This window comes from Aphis gossypii, chromosome 3 (assembly GCF_020184175.1).
Source record: "Aphis gossypii isolate Hap1 chromosome 3, ASM2018417v2, whole genome shotgun sequence".
NCBI lineage: Eukaryota > Metazoa > Arthropoda > Insecta > Hemiptera > Aphididae > Aphis > Aphis gossypii.
Window position 1 is genome coordinate 36836771 of NC_065532.1, and position 23519 is coordinate 36860289.

At 27.3% G+C, this 23519-nt stretch overlaps 5 protein-coding genes across 7 annotated transcripts; 4 read left to right on the plus strand and 1 right to left on the minus strand.

The window, feature by feature from the left end:
* Positions 1-843: 843 nt before the first annotated feature.
* LOC114122085 (DNA polymerase delta catalytic subunit) lies at positions 844-7917 on the minus strand. 2 transcript variants are annotated; one of them, XM_027984643.2, is made up of 4 exons: positions 7814-7917; positions 7539-7657; positions 5479-5601; positions 844-4502 (listed from the first exon to the last, which is right to left on the minus strand). In XM_027984643.2, exon 4 carries the CDS (start codon positions 4478-4480, stop codon positions 1208-1210), a length of 3273 nt encoding a protein of 1090 aa, XP_027840444.2. In that variant the 5' UTR covers positions 4481-4502; positions 5479-5601; positions 7539-7657; positions 7814-7917; the 3' UTR covers positions 844-1207. The 2 variants fall into 2 exon arrangements, with proteins under 2 accessions (XP_027840444.2, XP_050060312.1); XM_050204355.1 differs by having other exon boundaries at positions 7539-7654; positions 7814-7900.
* An 86-nt stretch (positions 7918-8003) lies between these two features.
* Positions 8004-10479, plus strand: LOC114122084 (3'-5' exonuclease). 2 transcript variants are annotated; one of them, XM_027984639.2, is made up of 8 exons: positions 8004-8148; positions 8970-9035; positions 9225-9319; positions 9504-9642; positions 9722-9807; positions 9878-10022; positions 10088-10189; positions 10268-10479. In XM_027984639.2, the coding sequence occupies exons 2-8, from the start codon at positions 8988-8990 to the stop codon at positions 10331-10333; spliced, it is 681 nt and encodes a 226-aa protein (XP_027840440.1). In that variant the 5' UTR covers positions 8004-8148; positions 8970-8987; the 3' UTR covers positions 10334-10479. The 2 variants fall into 2 exon arrangements, with proteins under 2 accessions (XP_027840440.1, XP_027840442.1); XM_027984641.2 differs by lacking the exon at positions 8004-8148 and adding an exon at positions 8201-8532.
* Positions 10353-11461, plus strand: LOC126551084 (putative lipoyltransferase 2, mitochondrial). Its single transcript, XM_050203848.1, has 2 exons — positions 10353-10854; positions 11457-11461. Exons 1-2 carry the CDS (start codon positions 10353-10355, stop codon positions 11459-11461), a joined length of 507 nt encoding a protein of 168 aa, XP_050059805.1.
* A 558-nt stretch (positions 11462-12019) lies between these two features.
* LOC126551315 (3'-5' exonuclease-like) lies at positions 12020-15970 on the plus strand. The gene is given in 9 exon segments (XM_050204360.1): positions 12020-13329; positions 13751-13815; positions 14011-14105; positions 14290-14428; positions 14508-14593; positions 14663-14807; positions 14873-14906; positions 14909-14973; positions 15062-15970. Coding segments are annotated over 8 exon segments (672 nt in total). The 5' UTR covers positions 12020-13329; positions 13751-13767; the 3' UTR covers positions 15122-15970.
* Positions 15971-18259: 2289 nt separating this feature from the next.
* LOC114122083 (heat shock 70 kDa protein cognate 4-like) lies at positions 18260-22534 on the plus strand. The gene is made up of 4 exons (XM_050204356.1): positions 18260-18423; positions 20238-20509; positions 20574-20722; positions 20792-22534. The coding sequence occupies exons 2-4, from the start codon at positions 20302-20304 to the stop codon at positions 22415-22417; spliced, it is 1983 nt and encodes a 660-aa protein (XP_050060313.1). The 5' UTR covers positions 18260-18423; positions 20238-20301; the 3' UTR covers positions 22418-22534.
* Positions 22535-23519: the final 985 nt, after the last annotated feature.

Here is a 23519-nt window from a genome sequence, read left to right on the forward strand (position 1 = left end):
GGTAAAGATTTGTCTTCAAAAGCCTAAGCTTTTGGAGGAGACAATAGTTCATATATTTCATGTCTTCAATCTATATACACTGTTGTAATGTCGTCTGTTGATGTTCTTAAAGTCAATAACAATATTGAATGTAGTATAAATAATTATGAACAAAAAGTAATGGATCATTAATAGGGGTGTGACGCAGTGGCGTATTAACGGGGGGAGATTACCTAGTGATATATCTTTAGCTTAACCCCCTTTTTTTAAGTAAAAATAAAATGTATTAATTAAATAGTTATTAAAAATTGATAATATTTACTTGTATTTTGAGTGGAAAAATAAAACACCCACCCCCACCTCAAAAAATTAAAAATCAATCTCTTTTTAATGACCGCGTTTGCATTGCCACTGATTATGATAGTAGTTGATATTCGTAACTTCATAAGCTCATAAGTCATAATAATCTATATTCTACTTATAGAAAGATAGACAGTTATAATATAATAAAATATTGGAGTAGTACATATAATGTCATGATACTGGTTTTATTTATAGAAGTTGTATAACCCTGTATATTATATTATGTATATATTAAATGATATGTACAAACTCCCCCAAGTATTATTTTATTTAAAATTAAATCTTCACTGTTATTATTATTTTGGTATTGTTATTTGTTGTGTATCATATTGTTTTTATAACAACTAGCTTTATTTATTTTGAAACTAACTAGTGTGCAGAATGTAATTTAATAATTACAATAACTTTTTCATGGCTTGGATTTGTGTTTTATTAACCTTGGTAGTAACTAACAGTCAAATAATTAACAATTATTTATAATAAATTGAAGAAAACTCAATATTCTTCCAATTAGTATACAAAACTATTATAATTTCACATTAATATACATCAACATTTAAATTTTAAACAGTTTAGTATTAAGTATATTATATAATAATTTCTTAACGTTATGCAAAATATTTTCGTAGTTTCAAAACTACTAAAATCCACTTTAATTGCAAAACATTGTTGTCAAATTAAATTCAAAATATTGTAAAAACAAAAATACCATATTTTAAACTAGATACATCAATATTCACTTTATGGTTATCATAATATAATACTGAAATATAATATTGAATTTTGTGACATTAATATAGAAATAAATTTTAACAAAATAATAAGATCTTAAAAAAAAAAAAATGTATTTTATGTTATTATGATTCTATTTATTATTTGGGTTGCCAAATCGATCCATTGTTTTCACCTGAGCAGTTAAGTCAATTTGAATTTTTTTCCTTAAATAAAATATTGGACAATCTCGACTAGTACAAATGACTTCTTCATGTAAACTTCCCTGACAACGTTGACATTCAGTCCATAACCGGCAAAATTTCTCTTGTAGATCATTCACTTTAACACGTTCTTGATAATATAACTCACCTTGTTTGGGCAAACAATATTTACATAAAGCATTTTTCTCCTCGTTAGTAGGCAAAACACTTTTACACCCAAGACAGACTTCTTTTTTTTTTGTGAATGCTGATAATGCACTCACTTTAGATGTTACCATAGCTTTTTTTCGTGTATGATCACCTTTCAATAAAACAGATTCTGCTTTGTCCCCGAGAATAGGAGAAAAAATTCGAACTAAAGGCTTGGACAGTTGATTTTCTAAATAATAGTTAAAATCAATAGGTATATTGTTTTCCAAAACAAATATTGGATCTTCTGCTCGTTGATATGCTGGTGTACCCTTGGTGCCTGTAATTAGAATATATGGTATACGGTCACCTAACTTTGGTGCGTTTCCAGGATCTCTTTTTTTCATCTTTATTGATAACTCTACATGAGCTTGTTTTGCTGTATAATCATTTTTAGTCAACTCCTTTGTAATTACCAACTGTGATATGTCAATTCGATTGCATAACAAATCACTAATAACTTCTTTTGCATAGGCAACTGCACCATCAGGATCTCTATCAATAAGCAATTTTTGCAAACAGGTGTTAATCATGTTAGATACTAATGGTGAATTATCTCTGCGTACTGTCTCCAATCCCTTACAGTCCATCTTGTCATACTTGTCAGGCCGTGTAAAATAAAGGCCAGCATAACGTTTTTTATTAATTAATAAATAAGGAAAATAAACTTTTTCAAAATCTAATTTTATAGGATTTATAAATTTTGTTGTTACATATTCAGCTGCTTCACGTCCCAATTCCATTGCTTTCTCAATAGACTTAACTCCAAATTTTACCATGACAGAATCGGTGTCTCCATAAATAACTATAGCGTCATGTTCATAACCATTTGCTATGCAATATTTTTGTTCAACCTCTTGTTTAGTACGTTCAATCATCATTCGACCATAAGAGGTAACACTTGTCGATATTTCTAAACATGGTAACTTTCCTACTTGAGCTCCAGTAAAGCCATATACTGAATTTGCACTAATTTTTAAAGCCAATTGCCGACCATCTAAGACTTTTATTTTGAAAGGATCAGTCTCAGATTTTAAATCTGTTTTTGCTTTCTTACGTGCAGATAATAAATTTTCTAAAATTTCTGGTAATAGTCCCTTTCGTATGGTTTTAGACAAAAAGTAACTACCAGAAGGAGTCTTAGTATAATCACTTTCAGACAAGTTTAAAAGATTTATTGTTTTTTGAGTCAACAATGTAGTATAGCATAAATTATGAGCCATCATAATACTTGGATACAAGGAAGTGAAATCCAATGTTGCAATTGGATCAGCATAATAACCTTTAATAGGTTCTATCACGGTCGCTCCTTCAAATTGTTCATCTTGCATTCCACCAGCCATTGTAGGCATTATATAATTTTTTTCCTGTGCAAGACGAAGTAATTGAGATACAACTTTAGCTTGCTGACCTCCAGTTAAAAGACTTCCCAATGGAACACCAGTTACTCTGGCCATTTCCATGTAATTAATCAAGCACATAAGTTTATCTAATAATTTCAATGGAAGGAATGCATCTTTTAAACAGTAAACTGCTAGACGACGTCTTGTTTGTGGTGTGCCATTTTGTAGATCTGTTATAATACTGTGATGAACATCTTCTTTTTGTTCTTGTAAAAAGTGATAACTAACAGAGTTTAATGAATATGAACGTAACTTATAATCTCGCACTAATACTAAATATAAATCAAAAGGAACTCTTCCATCAATATTAATACTTTTATTTTCTCTTCGGCCCATTTGTTTACTTTGAATAACTTGTTCTCTTATAACAGATTGTATATCTTTGATACGTCCCAAAAAATTGAAATTTTTAGTATGCAAATGTTTTGCACGATTTAGCAAATAAGGTAAATCAAAATTATTAATGTTATAACCAGTAATAATGTCAGGATCGCATTCTCGAACAAATGCAGCCCATTTTTCAAGCATATTATTTTCTTTTTCACAACTTATAACTTGACTACCTACTATGGGTGCACATGTATTTAAAGTAAACACATTTCTAATTAATCTTTTATTTTCTATTTGTACCATATTAGCTATTTGTATAACAGGATCTTTATCTGCTTCAGGAAATATACCTTTACGGCCAGCACATTCAATATCAAAACTGAGAATTCGAAAAGGTGCAACTTTACTCCATTCACCCTCGGGAGCATGAGCTATTAATTTTTCCCAACCAACATCTACTTCAAATTGACATCTAGATTGTCCTTTAAGTCTTGATTTAGAATCACGTATTGTATAAGTGCCTGCAGGAAGTTCAATCCAGCTACAACCAACAATTTTTAAATCTACCATAAATCGCATATCATAATCAACATTAGTTTCAAACATTCTATAATTATGTCCAGAAAATGCAGGCAACACTGTTTCTTTTTCCAGAAGTCGTTTTGCTGCAGGTACCAATTTTGGTAAAGCCATAGTTATTTTTAAATATTTTTCTAATTCTTCACCGTGATAACCATAAAGGTTTATTTTTTTAACTATTTCAACCATAAGAACAGGTTCCTGCACTCTATTTTGATTTCCACGCATATCACTTAAAACTATTGCGTTTAAACGAGTTTTAAACTCTTTACAATGTTCGGGACCAAATCCTTCAGGAGCGTTGGTGTAAAAGTATGGAGAATACCCATGCACATTACAGCATACAGAATTACCATCCATGGTAATACCAAACATTCGAGTAATGGGAACTAAACCAGTTTGTGCACCACTCATTCCCTTTATTGGTTCTCCAATATAATTATCAATAGTAAGTTGTTGAAAAGCTAAACTCTCAGCAACTGGATTGATTTCTTTTATCGCAGGTCTACTCCACAAAGCACTGGAGTCTTCTTGGTCAGGACCTTCACCCAAAAGATCTGGTGAATCATCAAGTTCTTTATCCATTTCTTCCATAATAGCAAGATCATTTTCAAACATTGATTGTTCATCATCTTCAACTTTAAATTTTTTACTAAAACTGCCTTGCTTATCTGACGAATTTGGTCTTTTCTTATTAAACATCTTTCTTGAGATTTAAAAACTTCTGCAATAAAAACAAATTCAATAAAGGGTTTTACTGAGATTTACAAAATGAATTTTAATTTAAATTATAAGTTAAAATTTCATCTAACCTAGGCAATTATGGTGTAAATAAAGTACATACTTAACTCAAAATCTATAGTACTATATAATTTTAAAATATTTCAATATAAAAAATAGATTATTTTTTAATTCTAAATACTAAATAGTATTTATCTATGTTAATAAATAAATTTTCAATAATTTTCAATCCAACCATAAAGTAAATATTTGATAATACCTACTTGAAGTTAGTAGTATAGGTTAAAATTTGTTTTTACAAAATTAATTGAATTTAAAAATTAAAATACATAAATATATACATATATTGTAGATAGATTGATAGTAGTTCTATTTTAACATATTCAAAAGTCATTATCGAGTTAACACTTAATTTCCAAATTATGGAAATTATTATTTGTATTATGTAATAAAGATAACCACTGTAATTCTAAATATATTTCTAAACTTAAAGATCAGTAAATTCATTCATTGTTGGCGCTCTTAAAAATAAAGTATGTAAAATACGCTGTTATTTTATTGGAAAATCATACATTTTATTAAATTGGTAATGCCAGTTAGCTACAAATAAAAAAACAATATCCAATAGGTACATGGCATTATTATAAAACTCGGAAATAATAATATTTTTTTATAAAAATCAATATACATTACGTGATATAAAAAAAATTAAATAATCTAAAAATAAATACAAATTAAAGAAACGATTATGACTGATCTAATTTTTTAAATTTTTCTATAACAAAAAATAGCAAAATAATTTAAATTAAAATAAATTACAATACCTACTTATATTTAATTTAAATTTTATTCTATGTTATTCTTTATTTTTACTTATTTAAAGCACCAATTTAGATTCTTTTAAAATCCATAATCAAATCTAGGTTAAATAAAATATAAATATAATACTGATTACTAACCTGTACTGTAAATTATTAAATTGTGCGGTTAAATTTATATTATCATTTATAAATTTATTTACATCATTAATTGTTAACATGGCACACTAAGCACAGAACTTTGATCATCGATAATTAGCAATTCTGAAAAAAATAGATATATATAAATATTACATATATTTATATGCACTTATAAACCATAAAAATTAAATTAAATTATTGAATGTAGTTAAATTATCTGTTAAAATATATACCTTATAGACACTATAATATGTACCTATTTAATATAATAATATTATGTATACCTATACCTGCTATAATTAATTATAATGTAAAATATATTAACTTATAGTACATCTATACATTTATGATTTTAAAGAATAAATGTAAGAAAAATAAAATAAATTATTTATTTCTTATGAAAAATAAAGATTATTAACAAAACTTTTATAACTTTCTAACTCAAAGATAATTGTTTAAAATTAATGACAATTTAAAAACAATTTTGCCCATCTAAAATTTGAATTAATTTTCAATTTATTTAATTATAACATCGCCTAAGAATTTAAATTAGTTTTTATGTTTTAATAATAATTATTAATTAGTTTATATCACATATAAAATAAACTTTCAAAATTTATAGTAATGATACAATCTATACTTGGTTTATAAAGTTGTATTTATATTTGTTTATCAGATCATAAAATATTTGTGGAGTGTGGATTTCAAAAACAGGGACAGTACTAGGCATTAAATTTGGCATGAATATATTCTAAAGTAATCTATAGGAAACAACAATAAATTAAATAAATTAAAAAATAATCCTTCATTTAATTTATCAAAATGCCACAAAATTGAACTTTTTATCAATCGCACACTAAAAAATTTGAAGCAGACAGCTGCTAAATCTATGCGTAAGTAAAAATTACTACTGATGAAAGGTTAACATTAACTAGTTAAAAATTTAGAACTAAGTAAAATTAAGTTTTGTTTAATAAAAAATGTAATGAATGCTATACGCATTGATTTTGAATACAGTATATAAATAATATTTAAAAATATCAAGTTAACTTAGAAATAAAATAATTGACTTATTTTTTCAAGTTAGGTTAATTATTTTCTCCATGTTAACTTTAAATTTCTAGAATTAAATAGAGTTTGTTCACCATTAACTTATAATTTAGCATTCTTAATGTTGACTTAACTGGTTAACTGACTCGAGTTAATTTATTTCGTTAACTTCCTCACCTTTGGTGAGTGTGGATCTAACATAGAGGTTAAAGATAAGATTAAATTTTGATAGTGAATAAACGACCATTGTTTTTTGAAATTTTAGAAAAATATTAAATAACTTAATATGTAGCTTGTAACAAAATTTAATTGAACACCAAACCCATATGTTTCGTTTCCATCTTACAAATGTACAACATAGCTAATCTGTGTTCAGTAGAACTCATTTTATGTTGTTAGCATTAATATTACATTGAATTTACCAAATTTAAAAGTATACTAAGGTTATACTATTTTTGGTATTTCAGAACTTTAATCGATAAAAAAACATGTTATGAACATTTTAAAATTATAATGTATTACAGAGTTAGATATAACTTATAATACTATGTTATGTAAAATAGAAGAAACAAATGGTAGTTTCATGATCTTTATAGTCCAATCTTCCAATATCTATATAATACTTGAAATTGTTTTATTATTGAAAGCTAATGATGTACCGATTTAACACATATCATTATTACCTGCTTATATTCCACAAATATACCTAATCCACATAAAAAAATGAATTATTAAGGATGTTTTTTAAAATAATAGCTGGTCGTCTACAAAATACAATTTAACTGTACATGTAACTAAATAAGAAAAATTTTACTTAATTTATTCACTAGGTAATAATGATAACATAAAGGTAGTTTAATAGTTCAACCCAATATATAGTTCAACAACACAAATTCTAGTAACTATTAGGTGTTTTAGAAAATCACAATAATTTTGTTATTTATAATTATATAAAAAATGTAAGTTTGTGATTAATTTAGGTACCTAATTAAATACAATTTAATACATACTATTATTCGTTTTAAATTCGATCTGACAGTGTTTTTGTTAGGTATTGATTTAGAAGCAAAATATTGAGACTGAAACCGTCAAACCGATTCAATGAAACCGTGTCAGTACCAGCTGCCTGCTAATCAAATTAATGAAACCAATTAAAGGTTTAAGGTATCAAATTCCAAAACATAACAGGAAACAGTCGATTCAGACATAACCAAACGAGAGTACCTATAAGTTATAATCGACTACCTACGTATTATAATATAATATACTAATATAAATATATTACCTGTGCATTTAAAAAGTCGAAAGAGAATTTTATATGTAGAATAAAAACTACAAGTTAACACTACAGTTAAAGTTACAGACTAAAACAAAATAACCTAGAAAAAAAGCGGGAAAATAATGATAACCATTGTTGATAACCCTTTCCACCAAGCCAGCCGGCACGTTATTCACATTACAAACGTAGATATAGATATTAGATAAAAATACAAAAGGGTCTTTGAGAGTACGAAGTCTGATTCTTTGATCACAAAATCTGTGATATGATCTCAATTCTTTGCTCTAATTATAAAGTATCAGACACATTTTGGAGGGGCCGGTAACAGGCCAACAGCGTAGGTAAGTCAAGTCTCGACGTAAAATTGTAGGTTGTTTAAAAATGTTTGTATAATATAAAAGAAATAGGGCTTTTTTATGTACCAAGTTTCTGAAGACACTTTATAACTATTTTACGTTTATTTTTTTCACCGAGTGTCTGACACTCGGCGTCCTCATATTATTTGGCCTAGAATTTGAATAATTTTATGGTTTTTTTTTCACAAATTGTTAAAATATAAAAACTATAATATATTATATTACATAAATATTTGTATATCAGTTCAAAACTGCGCACAAAAGTCAGCTATTAAAATATAATTAATTATGTTCGGTTGTAGAACTCATCACATATTTGAACCACCCAACAATTGAAAAACTCTACTATTTTTAATTGTAATCATCTAGGTACATCATTTTATTAATCATTGTACTAATATCTAGTACTTATTACCATATTTGTACTTTACTACCATTGATTAATAGTATTATATTTATAATTAATCAAATGGTACTACTTCTTATTTTTTTACTTTAATTATCTGTTCACAATAATTTTATACTTGTAAGTGGAAATTAAATAAACTCAATTTTGTCACAATAATTATAGCAATATTTAAATGTATAATATTAATTTCCTTTGACCATCATTTAATACTTCAATACAAACTGTGTGATAAATAAATAAATATATAAATCTGTAATAAATAACATATTTCTTTGATTGTATTTTTATAAGCTTAAAAATGTATAATGCATACTAAAATAATAATATTATTAAAGTCTATTATGATTATGGACAAATAAAGTATATAAGTAATAATCGGTACTTATCGTTTATTTAGATTATTAAAAGTTGAACTATGGCAAACGAATTGCAGGACCTTCCATTATGGATGACAGAAAAACCAGTAAATATTAAATATTAAACATATTAAATGTTAAATTACTTCTATTTTTGTCTTGTTCCCAATTTATTCTAAATAATATGTAGAGAATAGACTTCAGTTATTAATCTTTATCTATACCTTAAAATATATATTTGGCTAAATTAAGTTCACTTTGTATTTAAAACATTTTATTTTGTTTACTAATGTCAGGTTATAAATAAAACAAAAGAGTTTATACAGTTTAAAGGACAAATTAAACAGTGCATATATCCAAATATGTTGGCTTCATATGCAGAGGAAATTTTGTAAGTTAAGTGTGTTTCACAACTCATTATACTGTATATTTAATTTTTACTTAAAAAAAATATTAGTAACATATTACCTTTAAGTTAATTTGTTCGACTCTGGATAACCCAGTGAAATGTTAGAACCTTCATTTATAGAATATTGTTTTTTCAAGTTACAACATTTTATCTTTTTAATATTTAGGAACAAGATTGAGTCTAGTAAGATACATAAAGTTGTATATGGTTTTGATATGGAATGGCCAGTAACTTATAACCGAAAATCAAATAAAACTGCTCTTATACAAATTTGCATTGACCATTCCACATGTTATTTATTTCATGTATGTGCCTTAGAATTATCATTTTTCACTTGCTACTTTCTACCTTATAATGTTAGTTATTTTAATTTGTGTAACATAGGTATATCATATCATTAAACTTCCATCAATATTTGTTTACTTAATTAATCATCCAAGAGTTAGATGGTCTGGTGTATGTATTAAAAAGTAATTTTTCCCTGTATTTTATTAAATAAATAAATTATTTACATTTTATATTTTATATTTTTGTTCATAGTGATTTTTTAAAGCTTGGAAGAGATTTCACCGTTGATGTTAGTGGCGCTTTAAGTAATATTATCGATTTAGGTACTTATACAAACAAAGTTTTGGATTTTGATTCATCTACTATATGGAGTATGGCCAATTTGGTTCAACAATTAGTAAGTTTGTAAAAAAAGACATTATCTAAAACAAATAATCATACATAAATATTTATATTGAATAGTTGAAAAAAGATGTTAATAAAGACGGAAATATTCGTATAAGTAGTTGGGACAATACAACTTTAGATCAAAATCAATGTATGTATGCAGCAACTGATGCATTTGTAAGTGTAGTCAAATATGAATATAACAATTTTATTTAAACAATTAAAATGTTTCATTGATATTCTTTATTATTTTAGATATCCTTAATATTGTATGAACGTCTAAAAAAATTTGATAAAGAAGATGAACTCCAGATCAATTAAACTTTTAAAATTAGGGCAAATGAGTTATGACTCATGTCTTGAATTACAAAACCGTTTATCAGAATCTTTAAAAACAAAAACCATTAATAAATGTGGTTATCTTCTTATTGTAGAACATAAACCTGTTTATACAGTAGGCATTAGACAAAAAGACTATAATTCAATTTTAGAGGATAATTTAATCAAACTAGGTGCAGAATTCAAACGTACCAACCGAGGTGGTCTTATCACTTTTCATGGTCCTGGACAACTGATTGCTTATCCAATTTTAAATTTAAAAAAATTTAATCCTAGTATTCGGTGGTACGTTGCAAATTTAGAAACAACTATTAAAAACCTTTGTAATGAGACTTATGGGCTTAATGCAACTACTACATCTGATACGGGAGTTTGGATAGATAATCATAAAATCTGTGCAATAGGTGTGAGATGTAGCCGATATGTTACTACACATGGTCTTGCTTTGAATTGTAATACTGACTTATCTTGGTTTAAACATATTGTGCCTTGTGGCCTACATGGTAAGGGAGTTACTTCTCTCAGTACAATTTTTGAAAAGAATATTACTGTTAACGATGTGTTACCTTATTTTTTACAACATTTTTGTAAATCATTTTCATGTGATATTTTAAATACTGAAATTGATAAAATTAATTAATTCAATGAAATAATACATTTTTAGAATACTATTTAAACTACTACTAATTAAAAAAAAATAGATTATTTGTTTATTGTTATAATTTATTTGCATCATGTGTTTAATGTTATGTAGAAAACTAATACTATTATTATTTTTGTTTATTGAATTTTAAATTTCTTATAATAAATATATTTTATTCAATATTACAATTTGTTATTTATTGTCAAGTACTCAAGTATTATCAATAAATGAAAAATGATTATTAAAGAAATTTGATTATTAGTTAAGCCTGTTTAATAAATTGCCCTCAATACAATATGGGATAACCAAATTAAGAAAAGATGGAATAATTTACTGAAAGAGTAGAATACTGGATAGTCAATTTACATTTTACAACTGCAATTAATTCTTCATTGAATACAATTTTTTAAATTATGTATTTCAGTAAGCCTTTAAGTAAAAATAATATAAAATTGTTTGTAGAATAATGTTTAGTACCTACTATTTTTTTATTAACCATCCCTAATGACCTCAAATAATCATTTATTAATGAACTATTTTAAGTTAACATTTTATTTTTGTATTTGAGAATGCAAATTAGACTAGTCTCCAACCTACATTATTTGAATTTTTTGCTTTTAAAATTATATTTGATTACGGGAACCTGTGTTCCTCTGCCAATTATATTTTCTTTTATTAAACAAGTATTGGTTTTTTTTATATCTGTTTGTAAACTTAGACCAGCTATCTAGGCGACCTCAGAATAATCATTCCTAATGAACTTCATATTGATACCTACCTAATAATATTATATAGTTTTATAAATCACATTTGGTATAAACTGCTGAAGTTTCTGGCTTATACTTACTATATAATTTTCTTTTTCTTTTCTTATTATTATAGATTTATTTACTTAAATGAACACCATAAACTTCTTCTCATTGTTTTTGTAATGCATTTAACTACCTATTTTATACTTTATCAGCCATCCTAATGTGACCTCTGAATAAAAAAAAATGAATGATTATTCATTAATGAACATACTATTATTAATAATGTTTTGGGTTTTAAAATTAGATTAGACCACTCAACTCATTATTTTATATTGCTATCTAATTGTATTTGTTTCTTTTTTTTGTGTGTAAGATTTAAGGGGTTTTATATAGGCAATATTAATAGAAATAATAAATATTTAATAATTAGTAATTATATATTATGATTAATTGTAATGCTCTGCAGCTTTAATATTTTTTTTTTTTATTTATATTATTAATAATAATAAATAATGTAAATCATAAATATGATGAATTGATGAATAATTATAGAAGTGAATATAGTTTAGTAAGTAACAAGTATTTTAAATTTTAGATCTTTTGAGGGCAAAAATAATATAAAAATATACCTATTCTATTCTAACACTAGTACTCATCTGTATATAGTGGAGTATTTACGTGGGGGGAGTCTCGGGTTCAAACCCCCCTGAACAAAAAAAAAATTACTTAATGCTAAATAAATAAATATTTTATAACGGGTTTTTTAATAATTCAACGATATAGATGGACTGTCTACATAACTATCTGAGACAGTTGGGTTATTTTGGTGTGGAGTATTATTGGTTTATCTTAATTGCAATTTGTGTTCCCAGAAAGGATTTTTAAAATTCCCCCCAAAGAAATTATTGAAAATACGCCACTGCCTATATTGATACCTAATAAAATAATAAGTAAAATATTTATAATACATTTTCAGGATCAGTGTTAATTTTAATGTTTCTATAAACAGGCAACAAAGTTAACCCACTTGACCTAGACTGGAAATGTTATTTTATATAAATCGCTGGTTTCAGTGGTGCCGAACTCTGACTTATTTTGTAAGGCGAAATCTAAAATTTTTGTTCCATCCAGACTTTTCAACCATCTAATATGGTTTAAAAATAAATACAATTTATGATGTTTCATGCTATCAATTATAAAATATTTATCACTATTAATACCTTATTAAATTTTGTTAACCCATTAACCTGTTAATTAATTAATTAGTTAATTAATCTGTTGTTGAATCAAGTTTATTTGTTTGGTGAAAATTAAATATTAAAAATATCTACTTCCATTTCAAAGAGGATATTGTCGGTACATCTGTATATTCTGTATTACAATTTAGTTGTTTTTACTCATTACATATTTTGTACGTGTTTGTTAGTGAGTAGCGATAACAGTTACCATCGAATAGGTAGGTACTTTATTTTAGAGATGGGAAAACGAGTGTCGTGTACTCAAATTTATGATTCGATATTTCGATGCCCCACTGGCTAAGTCGACGGCTTTAAGATTTCAGTGCTACATAAATTTGCAATTAGGTATACAATTATTTTACTTTTTATTCTGCTTAAAAAAAATGAAAAACATACAATTAATTATAGTTATTTTAAAACATTTAATGCTATTTCTTTAAAAAAATTCTGTTCTTAAAAATACATTATAATTTTGAATTGTCATTAGTTGATTAGGTAGGTACCCATATCATTGATTTTAAATACTAGTATGTATTATAACCTAACGATAGATACATATCTTTTTATTAAAATGTTAAAAGAAAAAGCTTTAGGGGGATGTATTCCCCTTGTCCCTGTTATAATTCAAAATAATATATTTTTATAAGCTTAAAAATGTATAATGCATACTAAAATAATAATATTATTGTAGGCTATTATGGTTATAGACAAATAAAGTATATAAGTATATGTAAGTATAATAATCAGCACTTATCATTTATTTCAGTTATTGAAAGTTGAACTATGGCAAACGAAGTGCTGGACCTTTCACTACAGATGACAGAAAAACCAGTAAGAAAACTATATTAAACGTTAAATTACTTCTATTTTTGTCTTGTTACCAATTTATTCTAAATGATATGTAGACTGATTGTAGAGTATAGATTTCAGTTATTTATCTTTATCTATACTTACATTAAAATATATATTTGGCTAAATTAAGTTCACTTTGTATTTAAAACATTTTATTTTGTTTATTAATGTCAGGTTATAAATAAAACTAAGGAGTTCATGCAGTTTAAAGGACAAATTAAACAGTGTGTATATCCAAGTATGTTGGCTTCGTACGCAGAGGAAATTTTGTAAGTTAAGTGTGTTTCACAACTCATTATACTGTATATTTAATTTTTACTTAAAAAAAATATTAGTAACATATTACCTTTAAGTTAATTTGTTCGACTCTGGATAACCCAGTGAAATGTTAGAACCTTCATTTATAGAAAATTGTTTTTCAAGTTACAACATTTTATCTTTTTATATATTTAGGAAGAAGATTGAGTCTAGCAAGTTACATGAAACTGTATATGGCTTTGATATGGAATGGCCAGTAACTTATGATGGAAAACCAAAAAAAACTGCTCTTATACAAATTTGCATTGACCATTCCACTTGTTATTTATTCCATGTATGTGTCTTAGAATTATCATTTTTCACTTGCTACTTTCAACCATATAATGTTAGTTATTTTAATTTGTTTAACATAGGTATATCATATCATTAAACTTCCATCAATATTTGTGTACCTTATAAATCATCCAAGAGTAAGATGGTCTGGTGTATATATTACAAAGTAACTTTTCCCTGTATTTTATAAAATAAATAAATAATTTCATTTTATATTTTATATTTTTGTTCATAGTGATTTTTTAAAGCTTGGAAGAGATTTTAACATTGATGTTAGTGGCGCTGTAAATCATATTATCGATTTAGGTACTTATACAAACAAAGTTTTGTGTTTTGATTCATCTATTATATGGAGTATGGCCAATTTGGTTCAACGATTAGTAAGTTTGTAAAAAAAGACATTATCTAAAACAAATAATCATACATAAATATTTATATTGAATAGTTGAAAAAAGATGTTAATAAAGACAAAAATCTTCGATGAGCAATTGGGATAATACAAATTTAGATCAAAATCAACGTATGTATGCAGCAACTGATGCATTTGTAAGTGTAATCAAATATGAATATAACAATTATATTTATACAATTTGAAAATTATCAGTTGTTTCATTAATATTCTTTATTATTTTAGATATCCCTAATATTGTATGAACATCTAAGAAAAATTGAAGATGAACTCCAGATCAATTAAACTTTTAATATTAGGGCGAATGAGTTACGACTCATCTCTTGAATTAAGTACAAAACCATTTATCAGAATCTTAAAAATCAAAAACCATTAATAAATGTGGTTATCTTCTTATTGTAAAACATGAACCTGTTTATACGGTAGGCATCAGACATAAATATTACAATTCAATTTTAGAGGACAATTTAATTAAACTAGGTGCAGAATTCAAATGTACCAACCGAGGTGGTCTTATCACTTTTCATAGTCCTGGACAACTTATTGCTTATCCAATTTTAAATTTAAAAAAATTTAATTCTAGTATTCAGTGGTACATTGCAATTTTGCAAATTTAGAAACAATCATTAAAAATCTTTTTAATGAGACTCATGGGCTTAATGCAATTACTACATCTTTTAATGCAGGAGTTTGGATAGTTAATCATAAAATCTGTGCTGTAGGTGTGAGATGTAGCTGATGTGTTATTACACATGGCTTTGCTTTGAATTTTAATAATGACTTATCTTGTTTTAAACATATTGTGCCGTGTGGCCTTCATGGTAAAGTAGTTACTTCTTTCTGTACAATTTTTGAAAAGAATATTACTGTTAACAATGTGTTACCTTATTTTTTACAACATTTTTGTAAATCATTTTCATGTGATATTTTAAATACTGAAATTGATAAAATTAATTAATTCAATGAAATAATACATTTTTAAAATACTAGGATAATGTGAAAAAAATTAGGTTATTTGTTTATTGTTATAATTTATTTGTATCATGTGTTTAGTAGTATGTAGAAAACTTATACTATTATTATTTTTGTTTATTGAATTTTAAATTTCTTATAATAAATATATTATATTCAATATCACAAATTGTTATTTATTGTCAAGTACTCAAGTATTATTAATAAATGAAAAATGATTATAAAAGAAATTTAATAATTTCTAATTTTGTAAAAAAAAAAAAATTAGAAATTGTAATTACCTAATTTAATTCAGAGCAATTAAGCAGAGATTATTATACAAGTCTGTTAAATAAATTGCCCTCAATACATGTAAAAATTCAAATTAAGTAAAGATGGAATAATTTATAGAAAGAGTAGAATAATCAATTTATAACTGCAGTTAATTCTTCATTAAATAACCTTTGTTAAAAACAAAGTTATGCCATTTGATCTAGACTGGAAATGTTATTTTATATTAATCGCTATAACTATAGTTTCAGTGGTGCCGAACTCGGACTTGTTTTGTGAAGCAAAATCTAAAATGTTTGTTCCACCCTGCAGGCTTTTCAACCATCTAATAATATGATATAAAATTAAATACATTTTAAATTTATGTTGTTTCACGCTATTAATTGTAATACATATATCACCATTAAGACCTTATTAAACTTTGTTAACACACTAACCCTTAGTTAATGTAAAATAGTTGTTAGTTAATCTGTTGTTGAACGGAGTTATTTTTTTTTGGTGAAAATTAAATATCAAAAGTACTTCCATTGAAAAGAGGATATAGGTAGTAGATAAATTTCTATTTTGTATTACAATAAAGTCATTACATTTGTACGTGTACCTATGTTAGCGAGTAGCGAAAACAGTTACATATATAGGTATATATATAAAATCTAGGTAATTAGTACCTAGGTATCTTTTTTTAGAAATGGGAAATACGAGTGTAGAGTACACAAATATATGATACGATATTTCGATGCACCACCAGTCAGGTTGACGACTTTAAGATCTAAGTGCAACATAAATTTACAATTATATTAAAAGTTTTAATTTAAGACATGTTATGCTATTTTTAAATTTATTTTTTAAATTCTGTTTTTAAGAATAGGTAAATTACATTTGAATTGTCATTAGTTCATTAGGTACCTAATACCTAGTATAACATTGATTTAAAATACATACTAGTAAAATAATCAATACTTATCGATATAGATACCTATCTTTTTATTAAAATTTTAACAGAAAAAGCTTTAGGGGGATGTATCCCCCTTGTCCTCGTTATAATTCACTACTTCAGCGTACTATACCAGTAAAGATTAATACTAGTACACTACATACTTTTATTGAAATGTTATGTAAAAACAAAAAATTATGAACAATTTTAAACCAATATAATATGTAATAATTATTTTTACAAAATTGTTAAATTACGGCTTTACTATCATTTAGTATACAACTGACAAATATTTTTCTCTTAATAATACTATTTTTTTATATGTCAAGTTCCTTCGATATTGTTACTTATTTTAGTATTTTACCAACTACAATTCTTTGATTTTGACTTTTTTAGTTGACGTTGTATTCAAAAATACTGTCACGATTCGTAAGATAATGTGTGTTTATACTCTGTAGTGAGTGTCTGGCCTGCAGTACCTATAAATCTATTGTTTACTAATCCTTAAAAGAATTACAGTTTATAGTTTTTTTAAGAAGTAATTTCATTCAAAAATATGCAATATATGTTTTCCAAAAAAAAACCTATTAAATAAATCACGTTGATTAGTATTTATTAAAAAACATGATTCTTGAAGAATACCATTATGAATTATTATAATTTAACTTGCCATAATTAACTTTGGAACAAAATTCTTGATTGTGGCTGAGGCCACAGAATTACAGAAATATTATATTATAATTTATGATGTATTACATGACAAAAATATCTATTTTGTCATGATATATATTCGGTCTTAAATATTCTTTTTATGTATAAAATAAAACTGATGCTAATTACAAAGACGAGCAATGAGTAGGTATTGAGAAAACAATAAGTGAGCATTGCAATTACTGTAAGTCTGTTCAGCCTGTGATATAATTGACATTAATAATTGTTAAATATTTAATATTGTAATTAATTAATGTTAATTATGACGTTGTTCGGCCAACAATATTCAATATTGACGGTTGACGACATGATTTTGTATTTTGTTTCCTATGTGAACGCCACGCTGATCGTTATTCGTTTTTACTCCATGAACGAAAACAATAATAATAATAATAACAATAACAGTGACTGTCTATAATACAATAATAATATACGTCTTCTAGAAAGTTCTCGAAATTACGATTCTGGAAGGGGAACCCACCCGCCAATTTAAAATCCACCAATCGGAATGACGATCCAGGGGTGAGCGTTATTTAGGTTATCGAATAATCCGTGTTTTCGTCGTACGCGCCGCTACCACTGTGAACTCTGAAGCGGAAACGGTCTAGTCATTGTACAACGCTTACTTGAGCCGAGCCCACTCATTTTTCTGTCGTCGCTCGCCTAGTTTGTTTCTTGTTGTCAGTTCCTCAGCTGTCTGGTAAGTTTTTTATTTATACAAACGATTGCTTAAATCTAGCGAATTAGCGAAATATCTCATCAATTTATTGACTCTGTTCAAAACCCACGTCGATCACCGAATGATTTCGACTTTCCATGTCTTTTTTTCCTTCGCTATCTACCTAAACTAAATGCGCGTGTTTTTACCAGTACCAGGATCGTTAATACCGTTTTCTTGTAGTGATGGATATTAATGGCTGCTCCACCACAACTGTAGTTTTTATTGATATGACGGTTCTGATGAATTTCTTCTTTTTATAAATTGTTTTACTTTTAAGTTTTTATAGCTATGCTAGGTCACTAACCCTAATCGCATCTATATTGATTATTGTTAAATTGTATTACCTGTCCAGCTAATTAACAATTGGTATCCTATACGTATCTATTTTAATATTATAAAAAAACCCAAGTAAATATCACTTATTTATATTTACATAGGTATTCACTTTCATACAATTAGAAATTTAGTAAAAGAGTAAATATAATACAATCTATTAAAAACGCCTAAGAGGATAGTACAATCAATATCAATTTCATATTTTATTGTTATTTGATTTTGTATTTAACTTTCAAAATGAAAATTTAAAAAATGATGTTAAAATTATTTTGAGACAATATTTAGATGAATCAATATGTCATACTCCTAAAAATATTATTCTTAATCGTTTTTGTAATTGGTGATTAATGATTGTACTTAAAGATTAATCAAAGAACATTAAAGAAATGATTCCGCGTTTTGTTTATGTTTCACATAAATCGGAGAGGAAACAAAACATTTTATGTTCTTAATTGTCTATTATAAACATTATAATGATTTTTTTAATATATTCTACCCCAGACAAATAATCTAGGTAATTTAGTAATGGATTATTAATTATTCTTAATAATAAACCAGTGACACGAGTCATGACTGTTTTGATCATTTAGAGATTATAACATTTTTGTACACAAAATTATATAATATAATATGAGTCATAAAAATAATAACTAGTTATTAATTAATTATGGTAGGTGCTTTTATAGTTCTAACTTTAGTTGTTTGATGTCAATATTTAATATTAATAGGCATTAAAATTGCTTTAAACAAATTAATTAATTAATTTTTTTTTTTTTATCTACTAATTTGTAATATTTCAAGTAACACTATTAAATGAAATTTAAATTTAAATTAGTTTCCAATTTTTGTTTATTATTATTATTTTGACACAATACCAAAACTAATAGATTAAAAAATTACACCCACTTGAATAAATTAAATAACATTTATTGTTAGTTTTTAGTACGTCGTACTATCAATATTTTCTTAGCTGCGACTCGCAGAAAATATCGACATAAGTGATGTGTAGAGTGTTTTACCTTCCACTTGAGTGGAAATATTAATACAATATCAAAAAGTTCTGTCACTTGTCCAACACTTATATTGTAAATATTAATTATTTATAAAATTATGGTGTAATTATTTATATTGGACACGTTTATCTTAGACTACCTATTTTCAATAGTCATTAAATACTTGTCCTTTGCTGTTCACTAATAATGGTATAAATACTCAATTATAAACAAATAAATAATAAATTGTTTAGGATGTTTAGGTAATAACAAATTAAAATCTCATTGGTTTAATCTTAAAATTACACAAAAACTTATTTTTAATTTCATACTAGTATTCATTTTTTTGAATTTTAAGGTACATTATAAAAACTTGTTGAATCCTTATTTAATTGATTTTAGAAAACTATTAAATGACATAAAAACTGCCTACTGTTAACTAATAACCAATCATTTTTTTTTCAGGACAAGTCTAATCAACTTTTTATTCCTATATTGATATAAAAAAAACCACTATATCAAATTTAAAATGGCTGCCAAAACTCCTGCTGTTGGTATTGATTTGGGTACAACCTACTCTTGTGTGGGTGTTTTCCAACACGGTAAAGTAGAAATCATTGCTAATGACCAAGGAAACCGTACTACACCTAGTTATGTCGGTTTCACTGATACCGAACGTCTCATTGGTGATGCTGCCAAAAACCAGGTCGCCATGAACCCCAACAACACAATCTTTGGTAAATATTAAGATACTAATATCTTCATTGGTTATTTTATTGTACTAATATTTTAATATTATAGATGCCAAGCGATTGATTGGTAGACGTTTTGAAGATGCTACTGTACAAGCTGACATGAAACATTGGCCATTTGAGGTAATCAGCGATGGTGGCAAACCCAAAATCAGAATTTCCTACAAAGGAGAAAACAAAGTCTTCTCCCCAGAAGAGGTAATGTTCTTATTTTACTTAAAGTCATGTGTTAATTTTTAATAATAATTTTTTTAAATGTTGTTTTAGGTATCATCCATGGTTTTGACCAAGATGAAGGAAACCGCTGAAGCCTACTTGGGAAAAACTGTATCAAACGCAGTTATCACTGTACCTGCATATTTCAACGATTCCCAACGTCAAGCTACCAAAGATTCTGGTACCATTGCTGGTTTGAACGTAATGCGTATCATCAATGAACCTACAGCCGCTGCCATTGCATACGGTCTTGACAAGAAGACATCTGGAGAACGCAACGTTCTGATCTTCGATTTGGGTGGTGGTACTTTTGATGTTTCCATCTTGACCATCGAAGATGGAATATTCGAAGTCAAGTCCACTGCTGGAGACACTCACTTGGGAGGTGAAGATTTTGACAACAGAATGGTCAACCACTTTGTACAAGAGTTCAAACGCAAGTACAAGAAGGACGTGACCACCAACAAAAGAGCCTTGAGACGTTTGAGGACTGCCTGCGAACGTGCAAAGCGTACTCTTTCCTCTTCCACCCAAGCAAGCATTGAAATTGATTCGTTGTTTGAAGGTGTCGACTTCTACACATCCATCACTCGTGCTCGTTTTGAAGAATTGAACGCCGATCTTTTCCGTAGTACCATGGAACCCGTAGAAAAATCTCTACGTGACGCTAAGATGGACAAGTCTGCCATCAATGACATTGTATTGGTTGGAGGTTCTACCCGTATCCCCAAAGTACAGAAATTGTTACAAGACTTCTTCAACGGCAAGGAATTGAACAAATCCATCAATCCCGATGAAGCTGTTGCCTATGGTGCCGCAGTACAAGCTGCCATCTTGCACGGAGACAAATCTGAAGAAGTCCAAGACTTGTTGTTGCTCGATGTCACTCCTCTGTCTTTGGGTATTGAAACTGCTGGTGGTGTGATGACCGCTCTCATCAAGCGTAACACAACCATCCCGACCAAACAGACCCAGACTTTCACCACCTACTCTGACAACCAACCTGGAGTCTTGATCCAAGTTTATGAAGGAGAACGTGCCATGACCAAAGACAACAACTTGTTGGGAAAATTCGAATTGACTGCTATTCCCCCCGCACCACGTGGAGTCCCCCAGATCGAAGTCACCTTCGACATCGATGCTAATGGTATTTTGAACGTCAGTGCTATTGAAAAGTCTACCAACAAAGAAAACAAGATCACCATCACCAACGACAAGGGACGTTTGAGCAAGGAAGATATCGAGCGCATGGTTAATGACGCCGAAAAATACAAGAATGAAGATGAACAACAAAAGAATGTAATTGCTGCCAAGAACGGTTTGGAATCTTATTGTTTCAACATGAAGAGCACAATGGAAGATGAAAAAATCAAGGACAAGATCCCAGATACCGATAAAACTGTAATTCTTGATAAAGTCAATGATACTATCAAATGGTTGGATGCTAACCAACTAGCTGACAAGGAAGAATATGAACACAAGCAAAAAGAATTGGAAGCCATTTGCAACCCAATTATCACTAAATTGTATGCTGGCGCTGGTGCTGGTGCCGGTGGCATGCCTGGAGGTATGCCAGGAGGTTTCCCTGGTGGTATGCCAGGTGGTTTCCCTGGTGGTGATGGTGGTGCTGGAGCTGCTGGTGCAGGCGCTGGCCCAACTATTGAAGAAGTCGATTAATTATTATATTAATATTATGCACATTCCTATATTAAATAAAAAGTATTCCTTATTGAGAAACTGGTAATTTATCCTTTCTTTGTTATAATCTAATAAATACAAGTTTTTTACCACAAACTGCTTTATTGAATTTTATTTCCTCTTAGTGTTAACTTATCATTTTAGTAAATATTTTTAATGATGATAACAAATAAATTATTAAGGTATTCAGTGATAATAGGTTGATCATGTTAAATTATATTTGTATAATAAAGTGTTTCTGCAAAGCCGAATATTTTATCATTGTTAGAATATGTCTAGTACTCTTGTACTAATCATCTGTGTCTTGAGTTAGGTATGCAGTAAAGAATTAAAATATGTGGTCAAGTCCTAACTTGGAGGCTGTACATACATAACTCTCATTATTGTAATTATGTGTGAAGAATTTATAACTATTAACAAAACACTGGATTTTATTTACTTTAATACTTTAATTTATCCTCGGAACACCACAGCCGTCTAAATGCAGTGGTGGTTTTCTGGGGGGGAAGGTGTCCAAGGGTCTTGACTTATTAATACTTAAAATAAATAATGCACATATACACAAAATTATAAAGATGAATAATTATAATATTTAAAGGAAAACAAACAAAAAATGTCTCACTACCCCAGTCCTCCTTATGCAATTATGATATAAAATATGTACATATATTGAGCTCTGACAAATTTTAACTACTTATATACTACCCAAAAATATTAATAAAGCACATGATACATGACTATTTAGAAACAATTGATTTAATTACCAACAAAATAAAAGAAAATTTTTATCAACAAAAAGATTATAAAAATTGACCACATAATTATTTTTTCCACTATAAAAATTGTTCATGCTCGTTAGACTATTTATGTTGACGGCACTTTTGAATAGTGTGTAAAACATTTTTATTAATTATTTTTTATTCGTGCTTATAAAGATAATTCACATTATGTTCCTTTATTATGTATAGTCTACTTTAATACAAATAAAAAGATATTAAAAGCATGACTTATAATTCATATATCTACATTTATTTTATATATATTCCTATAAGAAGATTAAAATGAATTATCCTTTATTGCA